Source organism: Dermacentor silvarum, chromosome 1 (genome assembly GCF_013339745.2).
Source record: "Dermacentor silvarum isolate Dsil-2018 chromosome 1, BIME_Dsil_1.4, whole genome shotgun sequence".
NCBI lineage: Eukaryota > Metazoa > Arthropoda > Arachnida > Ixodida > Ixodidae > Dermacentor > Dermacentor silvarum.
The window spans coordinates 33,496,859-33,511,914 of record NC_051154.1 but is presented as its reverse complement, the minus strand read 5'-3'; the positions used below and the strand labels follow the sequence as shown (position 1 = coordinate 33,511,914).

Genomic DNA, 15,056 nt, shown 5'->3' with positions numbered 1-15,056 from the left:
GTAGCGTCGCTTTCTGCGTCATTTGGCATGACGTCATAGAAGGAGCCGGTGAAACCGCGTTGCAACAACAGAGGAGGAGCCGGCGTTGCATCGTATATATAGAAGGGGCGGCTCGGTGGGATTCGTCGGCAGATATGGAAAGTGAGTCAGGGAGACTGAAAGAAGCCAGGCTTCGTCGTCGGAAACGAAACCAAGAGGAGGCAGTGAGCTGAGGAGACGGAGGAAGAACGAGCTGCATGCCTCGAGAAGCGTTGTAAGTACGAAGCGGCCAGGCGAGTGGATTCAGATGAGGATAGCACCCGAAATGTGTTTTGGACTGGACGACAGCCCCTTATCCTCCCGCCTCACCGACCATCGGGCTGTCTTTGTGGCAATTGAGAAACAACAGGATGAAGTCTTTCAAAATAAATGTGCTACACTTTAAAAATGTCTAGTCTTTAATGTAGGATAGGATAGGAATAAACTTTATTTGTCCAGCGGTTATGGCTGTTGGTGCCCGGGGCTAGGCTGCCAGGGGTCCATCGCCAGAGAAAAATCTTCCGAGATCCTTGGCAATGGCCCTGGCCCACTGGACGGCCCACTCCTGATCCTCGGGTGCCTCGCTGAGGAAGGGCGGCTTCCCATCTCTCGGCGAGGCACCCTGCTTCAGAGGGTCCTGCTGTTGTCTTCCCCCTTCCTCTTGGTCTTTAATGTAACCATAACTTAATGAGAGGTAACAACCAAACCTAAACACTCAGACGTACGAAGCTAAATGATAAAGATGTAACCATAGAGAGAACCAAGCTAAACAATAAGATTAACCGTACCTCTCGCTACGCACTCCCAGGCATAACTGAGCTAAGCTACAGCCAATTTTTTTGGAGCATTTCTGTTGCAAGTGATCAGGCTGTTTGCAATGTCTGTTTGGAACACTATCATGTTCATGGTGTTTCTCCGTAGGAGTTTCTCAGCGCTTGCGTCCCTGAGGTACTCTAACCAGCTGTTGCTCAGCGCAAAACATGGCAGGTTATTCAGTAATACTTATGACTGGTCATGTGTGTGGGCATTGCCTTCATTAATACTTATTCATCCTTGATTGGAATGGCAGACAGCACTGATTTGCTGCGCCTGTGATTGCAAAAGGACCATTTAACACCTCTTATGCGACTGCCATTCCTTTGCAAATCAGACTTGCTTTCCTGTACACCGTCCTTAGCCAGCTAAACAAAAGTACTTTCTCTGAGAGCAAGGTCTTGTGGCATGGCCTCTCATCACAGATGCAGAAAGCCACAAGAATGCTGATGCAGTTTCTTAAGTCCAGACTTAGTGACTGCTTATGAGGCAGTGCTGAACATTCCAGTTCTGTGTCTATAGAGTGCTTGAACTCTGTCCTATCTCATCTTTTTTTTATTTTTCTCCACTTGCTGTTTCCCCAAGTGTAGGGTTAGCCAAGCAGGCTGAGTTTGGGTTAACATTACTTCCTTTCTTTTATGTCTCTTGTTTTGTAGGCTATGCTTCCTTTTGTCCCACATTATGTACTTGTATGTTTCCTTGCTGCTGTGGTAGAGGTATGTCTGGTGTGAATTAATTGATTTTGTTATGGTATGCGCACCAGTACAATAGGCTTCCTACTATAGTGGTGGCAGTGCTGCGCAACGTAGAGCCCAAAAATAGCATTTAATCACAAAAGGCTCACCAGGTACAGTGACTATTTCAATGAACATATGTAAGTGACCTTCATAACGATGATGCCAAAAATTTTATTTTGATAACTTGCCTCTGTGCAAAGATACATTTCAGTACTACACTGCATATGTTGCGAGTTTCTTGGCACCATGTTTCAGCTAGGTCATAGATGCTGTCTAACTAAAGTCCAGTAAACTGAAGTCCAGAATACAGTGTGAGTCACAGGTGTAATTCACATGGTCATGATTCTGTGCTGATGCCACAGATTTTCCCTGGAACTCATAATGGTCACTCAAGATTTATTAACATTTTGATTGAATGAATTATTTTAGTTACTCTTTGTGTTGCTCTCTTTTCCCTACTGTTTTTGTTTTTCCCCTGTCTTATGACTTGTAAATAGGTTTGAATATGTCACAATTTTTTTTTTTTTGCACTTACCGCTATAGCTTACCTTTGTCACTGTGTACTATAAGGCCTGTCGAGGGATGCAGATTTGCATCTTCTGGCATATTTGGCCTAAACGTAGTTGTGTAACTTTATAGGAACTCTGGGGTCTTTGCAAAGAAGAGTGACATGTGCCTCGAGGCCTCGAAGTTGAACTAACATGACAGCTTTAAAAATTTTTTCTGTGTGCTTCCTGGTAGCAGAGAAAAAAATTTAGTGGTCATTTTTGGGATGTGAATATATAATTCAGTGCAACATTGTGACCAAATTCAGGTTCTTTACGTACATATATTTTTTCCACTGTTGTAGACCCTCATCGACCAGTTTGTTCGTGTTCAGGGGCTACTTATTTCTCAAGTGAGTATGATATCTCTTGTCCCTGAATTTACTGTTGGTACTTCCATGCAGCAAGTAGCCACACAAGCACTTTTTCTGTCTGTGGAGTAGGTTCATGGGCTCTAACATGCTCCTTAGTTTTTTTGCTGCATAGTTTCTCATTGCACATTTTAAACATAATGTGAGCTTTGCATATTGCTATAGCTCTGAAATTTGTGTTATGAATCACTGTGAGCCATAAACCATGAACCATTCATTGTTAAATTTAGCATATATAGCGAAAAAAGTATGAAAACCTTGTACCTGTAGTAAAGTATGTATAACCATACTTTTCTTGCTGTATATTCTAAGATAATGTATGATTTCTTCTTTATGACTCGCAGTGACTCATGCAAATTTCAGAGCAATGGCAAAGCTCACCTTTTTGTTCAAAGTGAGCAATGAAAAACTGTGTAGCAATAGAAAGAAAGAGGCATGATGGTGGTCATGAAGCTACTCCATAGCCAAGAAGGAGCATTGTTGTGGCCACCCTGTGGTACATTTTTATAGGAGTCTGTGGATGGCAACAACATCAGGTTCAATCTCCACTTTTCTATCAGCTTTTCATTAAAGTACAGGTGTACTGTCCTAGATGTACTGATTCAGAGGAGATTGATAAATACTAGTTAAATACTGTAGCGATAGTCTGATATATGAACAGTATATGCCAATTTATTTCCATTTGACATCTTTTTTTTTTTTTTCTCTTGGATAAGTTTCTAAGATTGCAGCCGACCCAAGCCTCAAGGTACAGGAGCTGTAAATGAAAAAAAGAAATGTTTTGAGAGGTGGAACAGTGTGTAATGTGTGCATGCTCATCACACAAGCTGACGAGCACACTGGTAATCTGTTTATGATTGACTGCAGCTCTATTTGGGATGCCGTACAATCGAACCTCAATACAGTCGAACCCGGATATATCGAACAGCAGTAAGATCTCCTTGAAAACTTTTGTATACGATTTTTATTTTATATATTGAAATACCTGTATGTATTTAACTTTTTTGTGATCCCCTTTAGATTCGATTTATCCGGGTTTGACTGTACAGTGTAGACTGCTTATAACGTAAGTCGCCGGAGTCTCGAATATCCGCACTAGAAGCGGTACCGCACTATAACCAAAGCAACAATTTTCAAGGCACGCACATAAGCAAAACATGTGCACCGAGCCGCCACGCGTATGTGACAGTCGAGGAATGCGGCTAGAACATTTGCATTCAATTTATAGTCGAATCTCGTTAATTCGAACCAAATTACGCGGCGGCGCCTCCGACCGCCATTGCTCCAGCACCGCAAAAGCTTAGGAGAGACCCCTCAGTGGCTTGCCTCAATTGGCTCAATGGCCTCAATTGTTTTGGCGCGAACAAAACAAAAAAAAGGAAAAAAGGAAAGAAAAAAAACACGGCGGAAATTTCACCCTCTCTCAAATGGCAAGGTCGCCGATTCTGCGTTGCGCCGGAACATGCGTGTACGTGCGGACGTCTGAACCACGCTACCATAGCCATGCGTAGAAAATGGCAATGAACCCTTCTTTCTCCTTTATGCTTCCTCTACTTTCTAGTCACGTGTTGACCTTGCACTAGAGTGTACTAGAATTGTCTAGTACACTCTACCTTGCGCTGGGGCTACAGCGCAGAGGGAAGCAGCGGCGCTGTCCCAGGCTGGCCAACGAAACTGCCCACGTCGGCAAACGCCCGCTTCCCGATAACGGCAGAAAACGAAACTTCGGGGAGCTGGAGCCGGGCCGGCTTGAGGGGCGGCGCCTGCACGGCGGCGGGCGCGCACGGTGACAGTCGAAAGTAGAGCACTGCATGGGCCTGAGTTTTAGGCTCGAGCCGAGCCCGGACCCGCTTTACGAGACCCGAGCCCAGCCCGGACCCGTCATACAAAGCCCGAGCCCGGCCCGGGCCCGGGCGTACATGACCGAGACCAGCCCGGGCCCGGCCCGGGCCTGTGGTTCTATGCCCGGGCCCGACCCGAGCCCGTGTTACTGAGCCCAGGCCCGGCCCGGACCCGGGCGTTCATTACTAAGCTTAGCTAGGGCCCGCGTGTGCATGATCTGGCCCGGCCTGTAAGAAAAAAAAATCTTTTTTTTACTTACACATTGTACCGTATCTGTCAGCCTCACCTTCTCGAGGTTTAATCAGCTGCAGTATATTAGCAATAAAAGACCGAAATCTTTGTTTCTTCCACGGGAACATCAGTAATCCGGCCCATTGCCTGTGCTGCTATTTTTCCGCTGGTGCACATGCACTAACCTTGATTTGTACGATATGGTTCTATGATGACATTTAGCATGCAAATATACAAGGTGTTTCATTTTAGCTGAACCAAATTTTAAAAATTGCCTGCAGCAGAATGCACAATTATAATACTTGATCTAAACTACTCGATGAGGTAGCCATTACTTCCACGAGAAATCAAAACGCCTAATTGAAGAATTAACCTAAGTATGCTAATTAACTTTTAAATTAATTATTTTACAGCACATCTTTCAATCTATGAATTATAGCCGCTGAGTTCGCAAGGCATATCTACTTGGAACGAATTCTCAGGACTAAACCAGTTTAGAGATATTAATTTTCAATGTGTCTGACGAAATTAACCAAATCAAATTAATTTATTCTCCAGTTTACATGCTGGACGGTAATCTTGGACTAAAAGCTACATACATAGCTTGGCACGACCCAAACGACCAGGCAAGGCAATAGTAAAGCAAACAGTGTGCGCACATGTACAATAATTCAGATATATTTCCAGCTATCGCAGCAATTGCTCATGGACGAAATAGCTATGAACGGAAAAACAAAGAATATTTCCGTCACGGCGAGTTAACAGAATTGGAAAAAAGGTTTAACAGAATTCGTTTTAAACAACACTACACTAGCAATACTAGCTAAACAAAACAACGTAACACCAGCTATACAACATAGCATGAGACTGAATTTTACAAGATAAACATTTGCTAAGAAAACGAAACAGGTTGTACATTATATACTCAGAACTATACACAAAAGCAGTATAATAATCATCAAATACATTACAAGCGAACTAAGTATAAGCTGAGTTCTTTCTTTCTAAAATTATCGACATTTTTGTATTTCTTCAAAGTGAATGGTAGGTTATGTATTAACAACTGATGCTTATAGAGTGTTCTGAAGTATGGAATTGACCATATATCAGGATTTCTTGTGTTCGCATTAATGCGACGACGCTCTAAGGAGGCTAATTGTTTTATGTAGTTCCAAGCTAATTCTGACATGGATGGCTTAATGGATAGTCAAAATGCCTAATTGAATAATTAACGTAATTACGCTAATTAACTTTTAAATTAATTAGTTTACGGCACAGCTTTCAATCTACAAATTATAGCCCCTCAGTTCGCAAGGCACTTGAAACGAATTCTCAGAACTGAACCAGTTTCAAGATATTAATTTTCCAAGTGTCCGGCGAAATGCATGGGCGTTCCAGTTTTCTTTTTGAGGAAAACGCTGTTTTATGCATTGAAGCACCAAAGTAACTGGCCTTAGCGCTAAAATAATGCAATAGTATCGACACTGGTAATAGTGCAATCGCAAAAGCGGTAACATGGAAATGGTGTGAGGAGCGGTTCTTTGTATAATTTATTTTTACTTACGCGGAAACAATGTTCGTTTTTGTGGAAAAGAAAAAATTAGCGTAGCTGCGGCACAATGTTAAAGAGACAGCGGAGCTGATGGGCACCTAACTAGTCCTGGCTTTTGGGTTAGGCTAAGCACAATGCTAAAGAGACAGCGGAGCTGATGGGCACCTAACTAGTCCTGGCTTTTGGGTTAGGCAAAGCACTACCAAGGCATCCCCAGCATTTCCCGGAATTTATTTATGACTTATTTATTATTGATCAATTATTGATTAGCTATTGATTGGCTATCGATTGTCTATCGCAAGATATTGGCCACCTATTTGGCTAGGCTAAGCACTACCAAGTCATCCCCAGCATTTTCTGGAATTTATTGATTATTGATTAGCTATTGATAGGCTATCAATTGCCTATCGATGCCTAAGTTTAAGTAGTCCTCACCATTCTTATCTAGACTTATCCAGGCTCAGCTTCGCTAGTTAACAGGTGTATGTGCCATTGCGCTTGGACCCTTCCTGCGCTGCTGCCAGGATTGGCCCACATTTTTGGATTCAGCAGACACATTACGCCCGGCTGAAACAGCTCCGATGTTAAAAATGAGAACTTCATCTGTTTTACTATTTTCTTTGATAAGATATACAGTCATCGAGCACGTGTCACTTCAGCTTGGCACAGAATGCATTGAACCATGCAATGCATAACGGTCGCGTGTGCTCTAAGGCCTACTTAGGCCCTTTAATGAGCGGGCCCGAGTCTGGCCTGGGCCCGGCCGAGTCCGGCCCGGGCCCGCAGCTTTAAGCCCGGGCCCGGCCCGAGCCCGCTGACAAACGCTTCAGACGACCCGGCCCGCGGGCCGGGCCAGGCCCGGGCTTTCGGGTCGGCCCGGGCCCGTGCAGTGCTCTAGTCGAAAGTGAGGGAGCTACGAGGGAGGGCTAGGGGAGCCACCGAAGCGGCGGAGTTGCCGAGGCGAAATCCGCTTCCCTGCTGCCCTCCTCCCTCACATTCCACAGTCTCCGCGTGCGCCCTTCGCTGTGCTGTGCCGGCACCGCCCGCTCCCCGAAGTTTCGTTTACTGCTGTTATCGTGAAGCGAGCATTGGATGGCGTTGGCAGTTTCGTGGCCCTCGCTCGTAATGCGCGCCGTATATTTCACGACTCGCACTCTAGATTCTGGTTTGAGCCTCGCAGGCTGTTCGTTCGCACCACGTACCCTTCTCCTCCACTTCGTCTCTCTTTCTTCCTCGAGCACTCCTTGGGGCGACCGTTTGAGGGGAGCGTTCGCCATCTCCGCTGACTTCCATACTCCCAGGCAGCCGCACTGTAACCGGTATTTCGTTTCCCGGAACTGCACTATAAGCGATACATGTATACATGGAGTGCTATGGGAAAATTAACGGGAGTCTGAAAAGACCGCACTATATCCGGTCCTGCACTATAAGCGGTTATGTTATAAGTGGTCTATACTGTATAAAGAAGTTGCATTTGACATGAAAGTACCTTCATTGTATCTGATATTCATTATAAGCATATATTCATTACATGGTAATATCAGTGTGAAAAAAATTTTGATTTTACTTTGTTGTATGTGGTAATTCGTTATACCAAGGTTTAACTGTAATTTGTTCCCTGTACCCGTGTGTCACAACTATTGGGTCACACAGAGCTTTCCTCAGGTGTGCTGTGACCCGTCAGTGAGTCATGCACCTTTGCATCTTTCTCTACCTCTATAGGGAGGTTCTACTGTACTTGCGTTTAGAAGCAAGAAACATTTTTCACCTGTGTTGATTTTTCACCAAGATACCACTTCTGCACCAGAGGAAATGCCTGCGCCTTCACACCCCTTTAGGGTGAATAACTGCCACAGCCATTTGGTGACTCTCATTGCAGCGAACATGTTAAAATTCACTTTTCAGTCATTTTCTATATTAGTGTTGATTATTCAATAACTGTTTAAAAGATATTTTAAATTACAAATAGTGACTGTCTGATGTCAGGACCAATGCAAATAGTAAGGTATTCAGTTTGCTGTTTGAAAATTGAATATTTGCATATTCCCAATGCCTAGTGGTTGTTGTAGGAAAGGAAAGAGTGCTGGGAAAACTGCCTCAAATCATCCTTAGGGTGCGTGCCAGCTACACTGGTTAGCATAAAGCCAGTCATCCTTTGAATAAAAATATACTCTTTAAACTGTCTCCAATAATGTGCAGGAAATTAAGCATCAAGCGTAAATCAGTCAGAACCATTGCTTTTAAAGTGAAGCTTTCTTTGCCTAGCCCATCACAGTTTCACGTCCGTCCCTCTATCGGTTAGTCTGTCGGTTGGTCAATATCTCACCAGATATATTTGCAGATATATTAAATATGAATGTTACATGTGCAAACTGACTTATTTATTTAAGCACTGCATGTTGACTTAGTGCACCTTTGTTGTGCATTATCAAACAATCTTTTGTTTGGCTATCCAACTGCAATGTGGACTAACACATCAGCACTTTGTGCAGTGGCAGTTTCACATCTGGATGGTTGTTCATGCAGATGCTGCGGAAAAGTGTGGAAGCAAGGGACTGGATGAATGCTCTTGAACCTCGTAATGTGCGGGCTGTGATGAAGCGTGTGGTGGAAGATGTGACAGCTGTGGACGTACGTGTGGGCCAACTGTATGAGGAAGGGGCTCGCAATGAGCGGAGCAGTGACTCAAGCCGTCGGACCTACCCCTACAGTGCCTCAGGTCGTGCCCACTGGAGTGCCCGATGGCCATCAAGTGTTGATCATAGCTTGTTGAGCAATATTCAGAAGCTCTTTTCTGAAAAGATAGACATCTTCACCACAGTGGAGTTCTCTCGTGTATCTGTCATGACAGGCATCATCAAGATTGGCCTCAAGGTATTGTTTAGAGATTAAGCTCCTTCATGATATTTTGAAGCTCATTGACTATCCTCACATCTTGTTTTGTGCTTTAACAACATACTTTGCTGAGTGTCGGAACTTCTTTAGTCATATCTTGTCCCATTTTTGTTATGTTGCTACATTTCCTCCAGATTCTGTAGGCTGGTAATCTGAGACTCAAGTTGCTCTAGTAGTTGTGTATTGCTGCACCTAGCAGTTGGAGGGGAACGAAAGATGTTTAACCCTTTGACTGCCCCTCTTTACATAACTTGGGCACCCACCCCAGTGCAGCCCCTGCCATTGCAGAGTATACCTGTTTTATGTTTTCAGCGCTTTCCCTGCCTCTCCAGAAGACACTCATGCAAAAAATAACATTGTGTACCTGTTGTGCCATCTATAGAGAAGTCATCTAAACACACAAAAACCTTGTAAGTTAAATTTCTGACTGCAGGTGGAGCAAGTGTTTTAGTGCTCAGTGTCTATCAGAACCGGTATCCATGTAGCATTAAGTGTTCAATGAGCCAACAAGAGGAGAAACCCGGCCGGGACTGAGTATTAGAAGGGGAGTCTTGGCCATCTCTAACGTGGACTGAGTATTGGAAGGGGAGTCTTGGCCATCTCTAACGTGGACTGAGTATTGGAAGGGGAGTCGTGGCCATCTCTAACGTGGCATGTCCGTCTGTCCGGACTATGATAGATGAAGGAATTTATGAACTGTAAAAGTACTGAAAGTTGGGCAAGTTGGTAGTTATTCATTATGATACTGCAGCACTTGTGTGTTACCTTTTCCTTCTGTCCTCTGTTGTGTGTACGCTGCAGTATAATAATAAATTTATGAACTGTTCACAAGTGCTGAAATGGGAAAGAACGGCGGCGAAAAATCCGCTTCCATTTAGCATGAAATATCCAACTGAACCAAAAAAAAAAAAAAAAAAAACAGCAGGGGCTGTGTCGCAGTCGGAAAAAAGAAAAAAACAAACAAAAAAAAAAACACATAAAAACTTAGCAGTCAAACGGTTAAAGCACAGTAAACTGGATAAAGTTGGTAAAAGTCTTTGGGCTGTCATTTCCTCCTTTTTTTTATTTTTTATTCCTCGTAAATATAAAACCAACCAACAGCTTGGAAGAAACTGAAACAAAAGTGTTTGATTTAGAGATTGTTACGTTGGCTTCTTGGTGTCAGTACTGGTTGAGACGGAGAGAAACAGCATTGCTAAATTATTAGGATTGCAAATGAACAATTAAATGAAATCCGCCTTTTGCATTGCGCTGTGGCGCCACCTTAGCGGGCTCCGCGAGAAACAATATGTACGGCGTCGGGGCCCCGCGGGACGCAGTGGCACGCGGCAAGAAGCGAGCTGAAATGGGTTTGTGCATTTGTCAGTCGTTGTAATTTTCGTTTTGTGTGAGTGACCGCTTGTTGGACAGGATGTCTAGGTCGGCAATGACTGTGGTGTGACTTACAACCGCAAGTCGTCGAAATATGATGACGGGATTTCGTGCAGCTAGGCCGACAAAACCAGTCACCGTGCGATGTGCCTCTGAACGAATATATCGCACCATAACGCGATTGACACAGCGCCTACGCTTGTATTCCTATTATTCATATTTATTCGTGCCGAATATGAGTCCACACCTGCTTCGGAAGTTGAAATGTACGAATGTGAGCACTCGCCAGCCGCCCACGTCAAGTTTAAGCTGGAGTCGATTCCGCTCAGCGGAGGTTAGCCGTATCGTATATAGCAGCCGAGTTCACGCATTTGCCACTGTTAGACCTGCACTGAACATACGCTAATAGGTTGATAAAAAGTGCTTTTATAGCCGAGTCTTGACCACAGTGGCAAAAGCTCTTTGAAGGGGCGACACTGCGCCCAGAGTATTTATGCAACGCAAGAACGGCGTATTTGTTTACATCGGCACGCGTACGGCCACCGCTCGCTGTTTGCTTCAAGTACAGTAGAAACCGTGCACCGCTCACACGAAATAATGAGGAAATGTTCGAAGCATATATGAACACTTATCTTGCACTTATCAGAAGTGATCACATGGAGACGAGAAGGCATGAACGTCCCGGGCACATCGAAAACGGCGACAACGACCACCTATAGCCGCACTGGCACGCGAAAATGCCGATTCCCGCCGTACTCGCGTGGCAACGAGCGGTGTTGTTGCTTACGATGCAGTATCGAAAGGGCCATCACTTGTTGCCTGTTTAGCATAAGAGGCAAACTGTATTTTCGGTAACTACTAAATCTGGCAGCATAAAAATACACTCTCCGTAGTTTCACTCCTTTCATGGAAGCGCCGGCGACTGCGACCGACAGCCTTCGTTCAAGAACGGTGCCTGTACCGCGGTATTAGCACTGCGCCGTGTCGCCGCTTCCCACTCTCTGTGTGCGCATCGTACTATGCTAAGAGTGGTTCACTTCAAGTCGGTAAGGTCAGTACCGAACTACATAAGCAGTTTCCTTCGCCGTACTTGCTTATCCTATATTTCAGGTCCGCCAGTAGCGGACGAACTCGTAGGCTGTGTTAGGCCTAATGAAGCTGCCTGAACGAGATCGACACCACCTCAAACTTGATGTGTAGGGCTGTAAAGGGCTGGAAATCGTGCATATCAGCGTCGGAAGCGCGTTCCGACTCAATTTGAGCGTCAATAAATACATACACGAGCGCATTTGCGGCGATATTCACGTTGTCGGTGCGACGTTGTCAGTCGGCGGCCGCTCGCACGGCGATCAGCACACTGGTTTTGTCGGCGTCGTCGGCACGAAAGCTTATCACACTACGATCACTCGCTGTCGTCGGTCGCGTCGTCGGTCCATTCTTCGTCATATACTTGTACGACAATATAGATGTCCCACTGGTACAGTATCACAACTACAGCCGGCCGAGCGTTGGCGCCGGCGTGAGGTCGACTTCTGACCGACATCGGTGTCGTGTTGGCAATATTGTGATGTACCGGACGTTAACCGAACATCGCTGTGAACAGCTGAAGTTTCTACCGAAATACGGCGCAAATACCGCGTCGTCGACCAGCACAGCGCCGACAATAAATAGTTTGCGTGCTCGATGGCTACGCTGCATACGCGTGCGTCGTCAGCTGCACGAACGACGACGCCATACAAAACGTTTTCGGCACTTGCCGCTAGGGTACAGCGCATGCGTACTCGGGACATGCAAAAGGCGGATTCTGGGGTTTTATGTGCCGGCACTACGATCTGATTATGAGGCCCACCATAGTGAGACTCAAGAATAATTTTGACCACCTTCGGTTCTTGAACGGGCACCTAGACCTAAGCACACAAGCGTTTTTGCATTTTTCCCTCATCAAAATGCGGCCGCTGTGGCCGGCATTGAACTCATGACCTCGAGCTCACTAGCACAACACCATAGCATTAAGCTACCATGGCCAATGATTGCAAATTGGGCAAGTTCGTAATGATTCATCTTCAACACCATACAACAGGGAGAAGCAAAAGATCACTTGTGGCACATGTGCTGTGTTCTTTTGCTTGACTCTGTCATAAATGGTGCTGTTGAAGATGGAGCATTGCTAACTTTTAAGAAGACATACAGGGCACAGTGTGTCTCCTCTTGTTTGCCCTGTTTCATCCCCTGTTACACCTTACTGAAATCACCAGTGACATCCATAATCTGTTGACAAAACTTGTTATATCTAGCATCATTTTTTTCCTGTCATTGTCATTGCTTGCATATTTCTGACTGTTGAAGCCGCGTTTGTGCAGTGCAAGTTAGGGGCATTTTTTTTTTTTTCAGGCGCATAAATTGTGTTCACATTACTGTTTTAGCAGAAAAAAAAGAAACTGTTATTGATGAACTAAAATATCACTTAAATTTCTCTTTATTAAGTCAAAAGCTTGTCTCTTGATCAGCTAATTTAATTTTTTTATTTATAGCAGCTTGAAATTATACTCCTTCCCATCTTGTTAAGGGACACTGAAGTGAATTTTAATTTTGGATATATATGTTGTAAACGTCACTAATGCGCCTATATCCAGGATACATAGCTCTAGTTTATTTGTAAAATGCACGAAGAGAGGAGATTGGTGGCAATTTCATCGGTGTTGTGAGCTTTAAGTCAAGTAACACTACACAAATGAGGTTGGTTGATACCATTATATTTTTATTGACAGCGCTGAAATTCAGTGCAATTGTGCTTCATTCCATTTTCACAGGAAGTGCACTTATACCTTGTTTGTACCTCTGTAGCTTTAAAAAACAAAACACAAAAATAAACAAACTGTGGTACCAATCTTCACAAGTAGCACACTTATCAACAGGTTCATGCAAAGCTTTGCATCAGCTCCTTTCAGTTCAGTCTCCTGCGGAGTACATTTCAGAGCCTGGATGGCACCTCGACTTATTTCTGGGGAATGAATTCAAAACCATGCCCCGGCATGGAGGGATGCGCAAAAAAACCTGCATTCATACACACTATAACAAAATAGTTTGTGAGCTGGTGTTTGCTTAGATTGCAGAAATGTCACTCCATCTCAGATGCTGGCCTCCTGCGTGGACTCATGAGAGACTTTGTTCAAGAAAAAAAACCCCTTGATGAGTGCTCCATGTCCAGGCATCTCCTATTTTGTGTGTTGCTAGCTTGCTGAGGCAACAGAATAAAACCCAGACAAGCTGAAGGCACTGTACGGTTCTGGTTCGGCACTGTAATGAATATTAGCAGCAGTTCAATAATGATTGCTTTATTTTAAACTGTTATCAATAGAATCGGAAGTACAAAGGCGGAATTTTTAACCCTAATTCTTTGATAAACCTGTGCTTAAATGTGCATTAGATTCATGAAATGTGGTGTAAGGAGTCTGCAATCAAATTTTGGAAGCACGTGAACAAGGCATAACATCACTTGAGTGTCAAAAGAAAAAAAGATATAGGTAGAATGTGCTACAGTAATTGTTACCTTGCTTTGCATTGTCAAGGAACTAGTTGTCAAATTTTAACACTTTTTTACTTCATTGATTCATTGATTTTCTACTTCATTCTTGTCTCTTATGTGCAGACATTTCTGGAATGCGTGCGCTTGAAGACTTTTAGTCGATACGGGTTGCAACAAGTTCAAGTGGACACGCACTACCTCCAGCTCTATTTGTGGCGGTTTGTCAATGATGAAAAGTAAGCCTGATGTTTGGTACATTCTGTAGTGCAGTTGTACCTCTTTATAATGAAGTCCTATCCGACACAAAATACCTTAATCATATTCGATATTCGTTGTAACCATAAATTCATTACATCCTGATATCGGCGAGAAACATTCAAGATTTACTTATATCCATGTTCATTATATCAAGGTTAGACTGTGTAGAACTGAAGGTAGGAACTGCAAAGAAATGTTTTTATTTACTGTTCTAGAAAAAAAAAAGAAACAGTAGTTCATTTGTGATGGTTATTAGCAAAGTGGTGAAGTGACTTTATGAACTGTGTTCCCCTACAGCCTGGTGCATGTTCTGCTAGATGAACTGATGGGCAGTGCGATACATCGTTGCTTTGACCCAATGCTGATGGAACCCAGTGTGAGTAGCACTTCTTCAGCTTTGACCAGACAAGAATGCTGTAAGCTAATGGCATTTTGTCTTTTCTGTTCCCTCCACAGGTTGTAGAAGTTATCTGTGAACGAGGTTGAATGACTGTTCTATTTTAGAGTCACTGGACAAAGAGTTTACTAGGCTTAACAAATAAAAAAATTTTTTTCCACTTTACTGTTTTAGTCTTACTAAACTTTTTCTGCAACCGCTGTATGCCATTCTACCTCAATTTTTCATTCTTGGGTGCCCCTCTGTAATTGCCAAGTGTATGCTGTGTACATAAATTTTTTATATTGCATAGTATTTGCTGTTTGTCGACTCACTGCTGATAACCTTTACTTTTGCATGTGCAGGCATTGAAATCATAGGTAAAATACCAGGAGGGCAAAAGACTTTAAAGCGATACTGAATTATTAACTGAAGAAAACTAGGAAAGTGCTGCTATCGCATTCCTACTGCACTATTGTTTCTAAGTAACCTTTACTTTGCATTGAGTGGATTGCAGTTTT

At 43.8% G+C, this 15,056-nt stretch overlaps 1 protein-coding gene across 2 annotated transcripts in view; it reads left to right on the top strand.

Moving 5' to 3' along the window:
• Positions 1 to 14,711, top strand: part of LOC119459501 (vacuolar protein sorting-associated protein 51 homolog) — a 45,453-nt gene extending 30,742 nt beyond the window's left edge. For both annotated transcript variants that reach the window (XM_037721249.2, XM_049666323.1), the window contains exons 15-19: positions 2,419 to 2,466; positions 8,636 to 8,983; positions 14,025 to 14,137; positions 14,457 to 14,535; positions 14,616 to 14,711. In XM_037721249.2, the coding sequence (XP_037577177.1) occupies positions 2,419 to 2,466; positions 8,636 to 8,983; positions 14,025 to 14,137; positions 14,457 to 14,535; positions 14,616 to 14,645 (618 nt within the window). In that variant the 3' untranslated portion in view covers positions 14,646 to 14,711. The remainder of the gene's footprint in view (positions 1 to 2,418; positions 2,467 to 8,635; positions 8,984 to 14,024; positions 14,138 to 14,456; positions 14,536 to 14,615) is intronic.
• Positions 14,712 to 15,056: the final 345 nt, after the last annotated feature.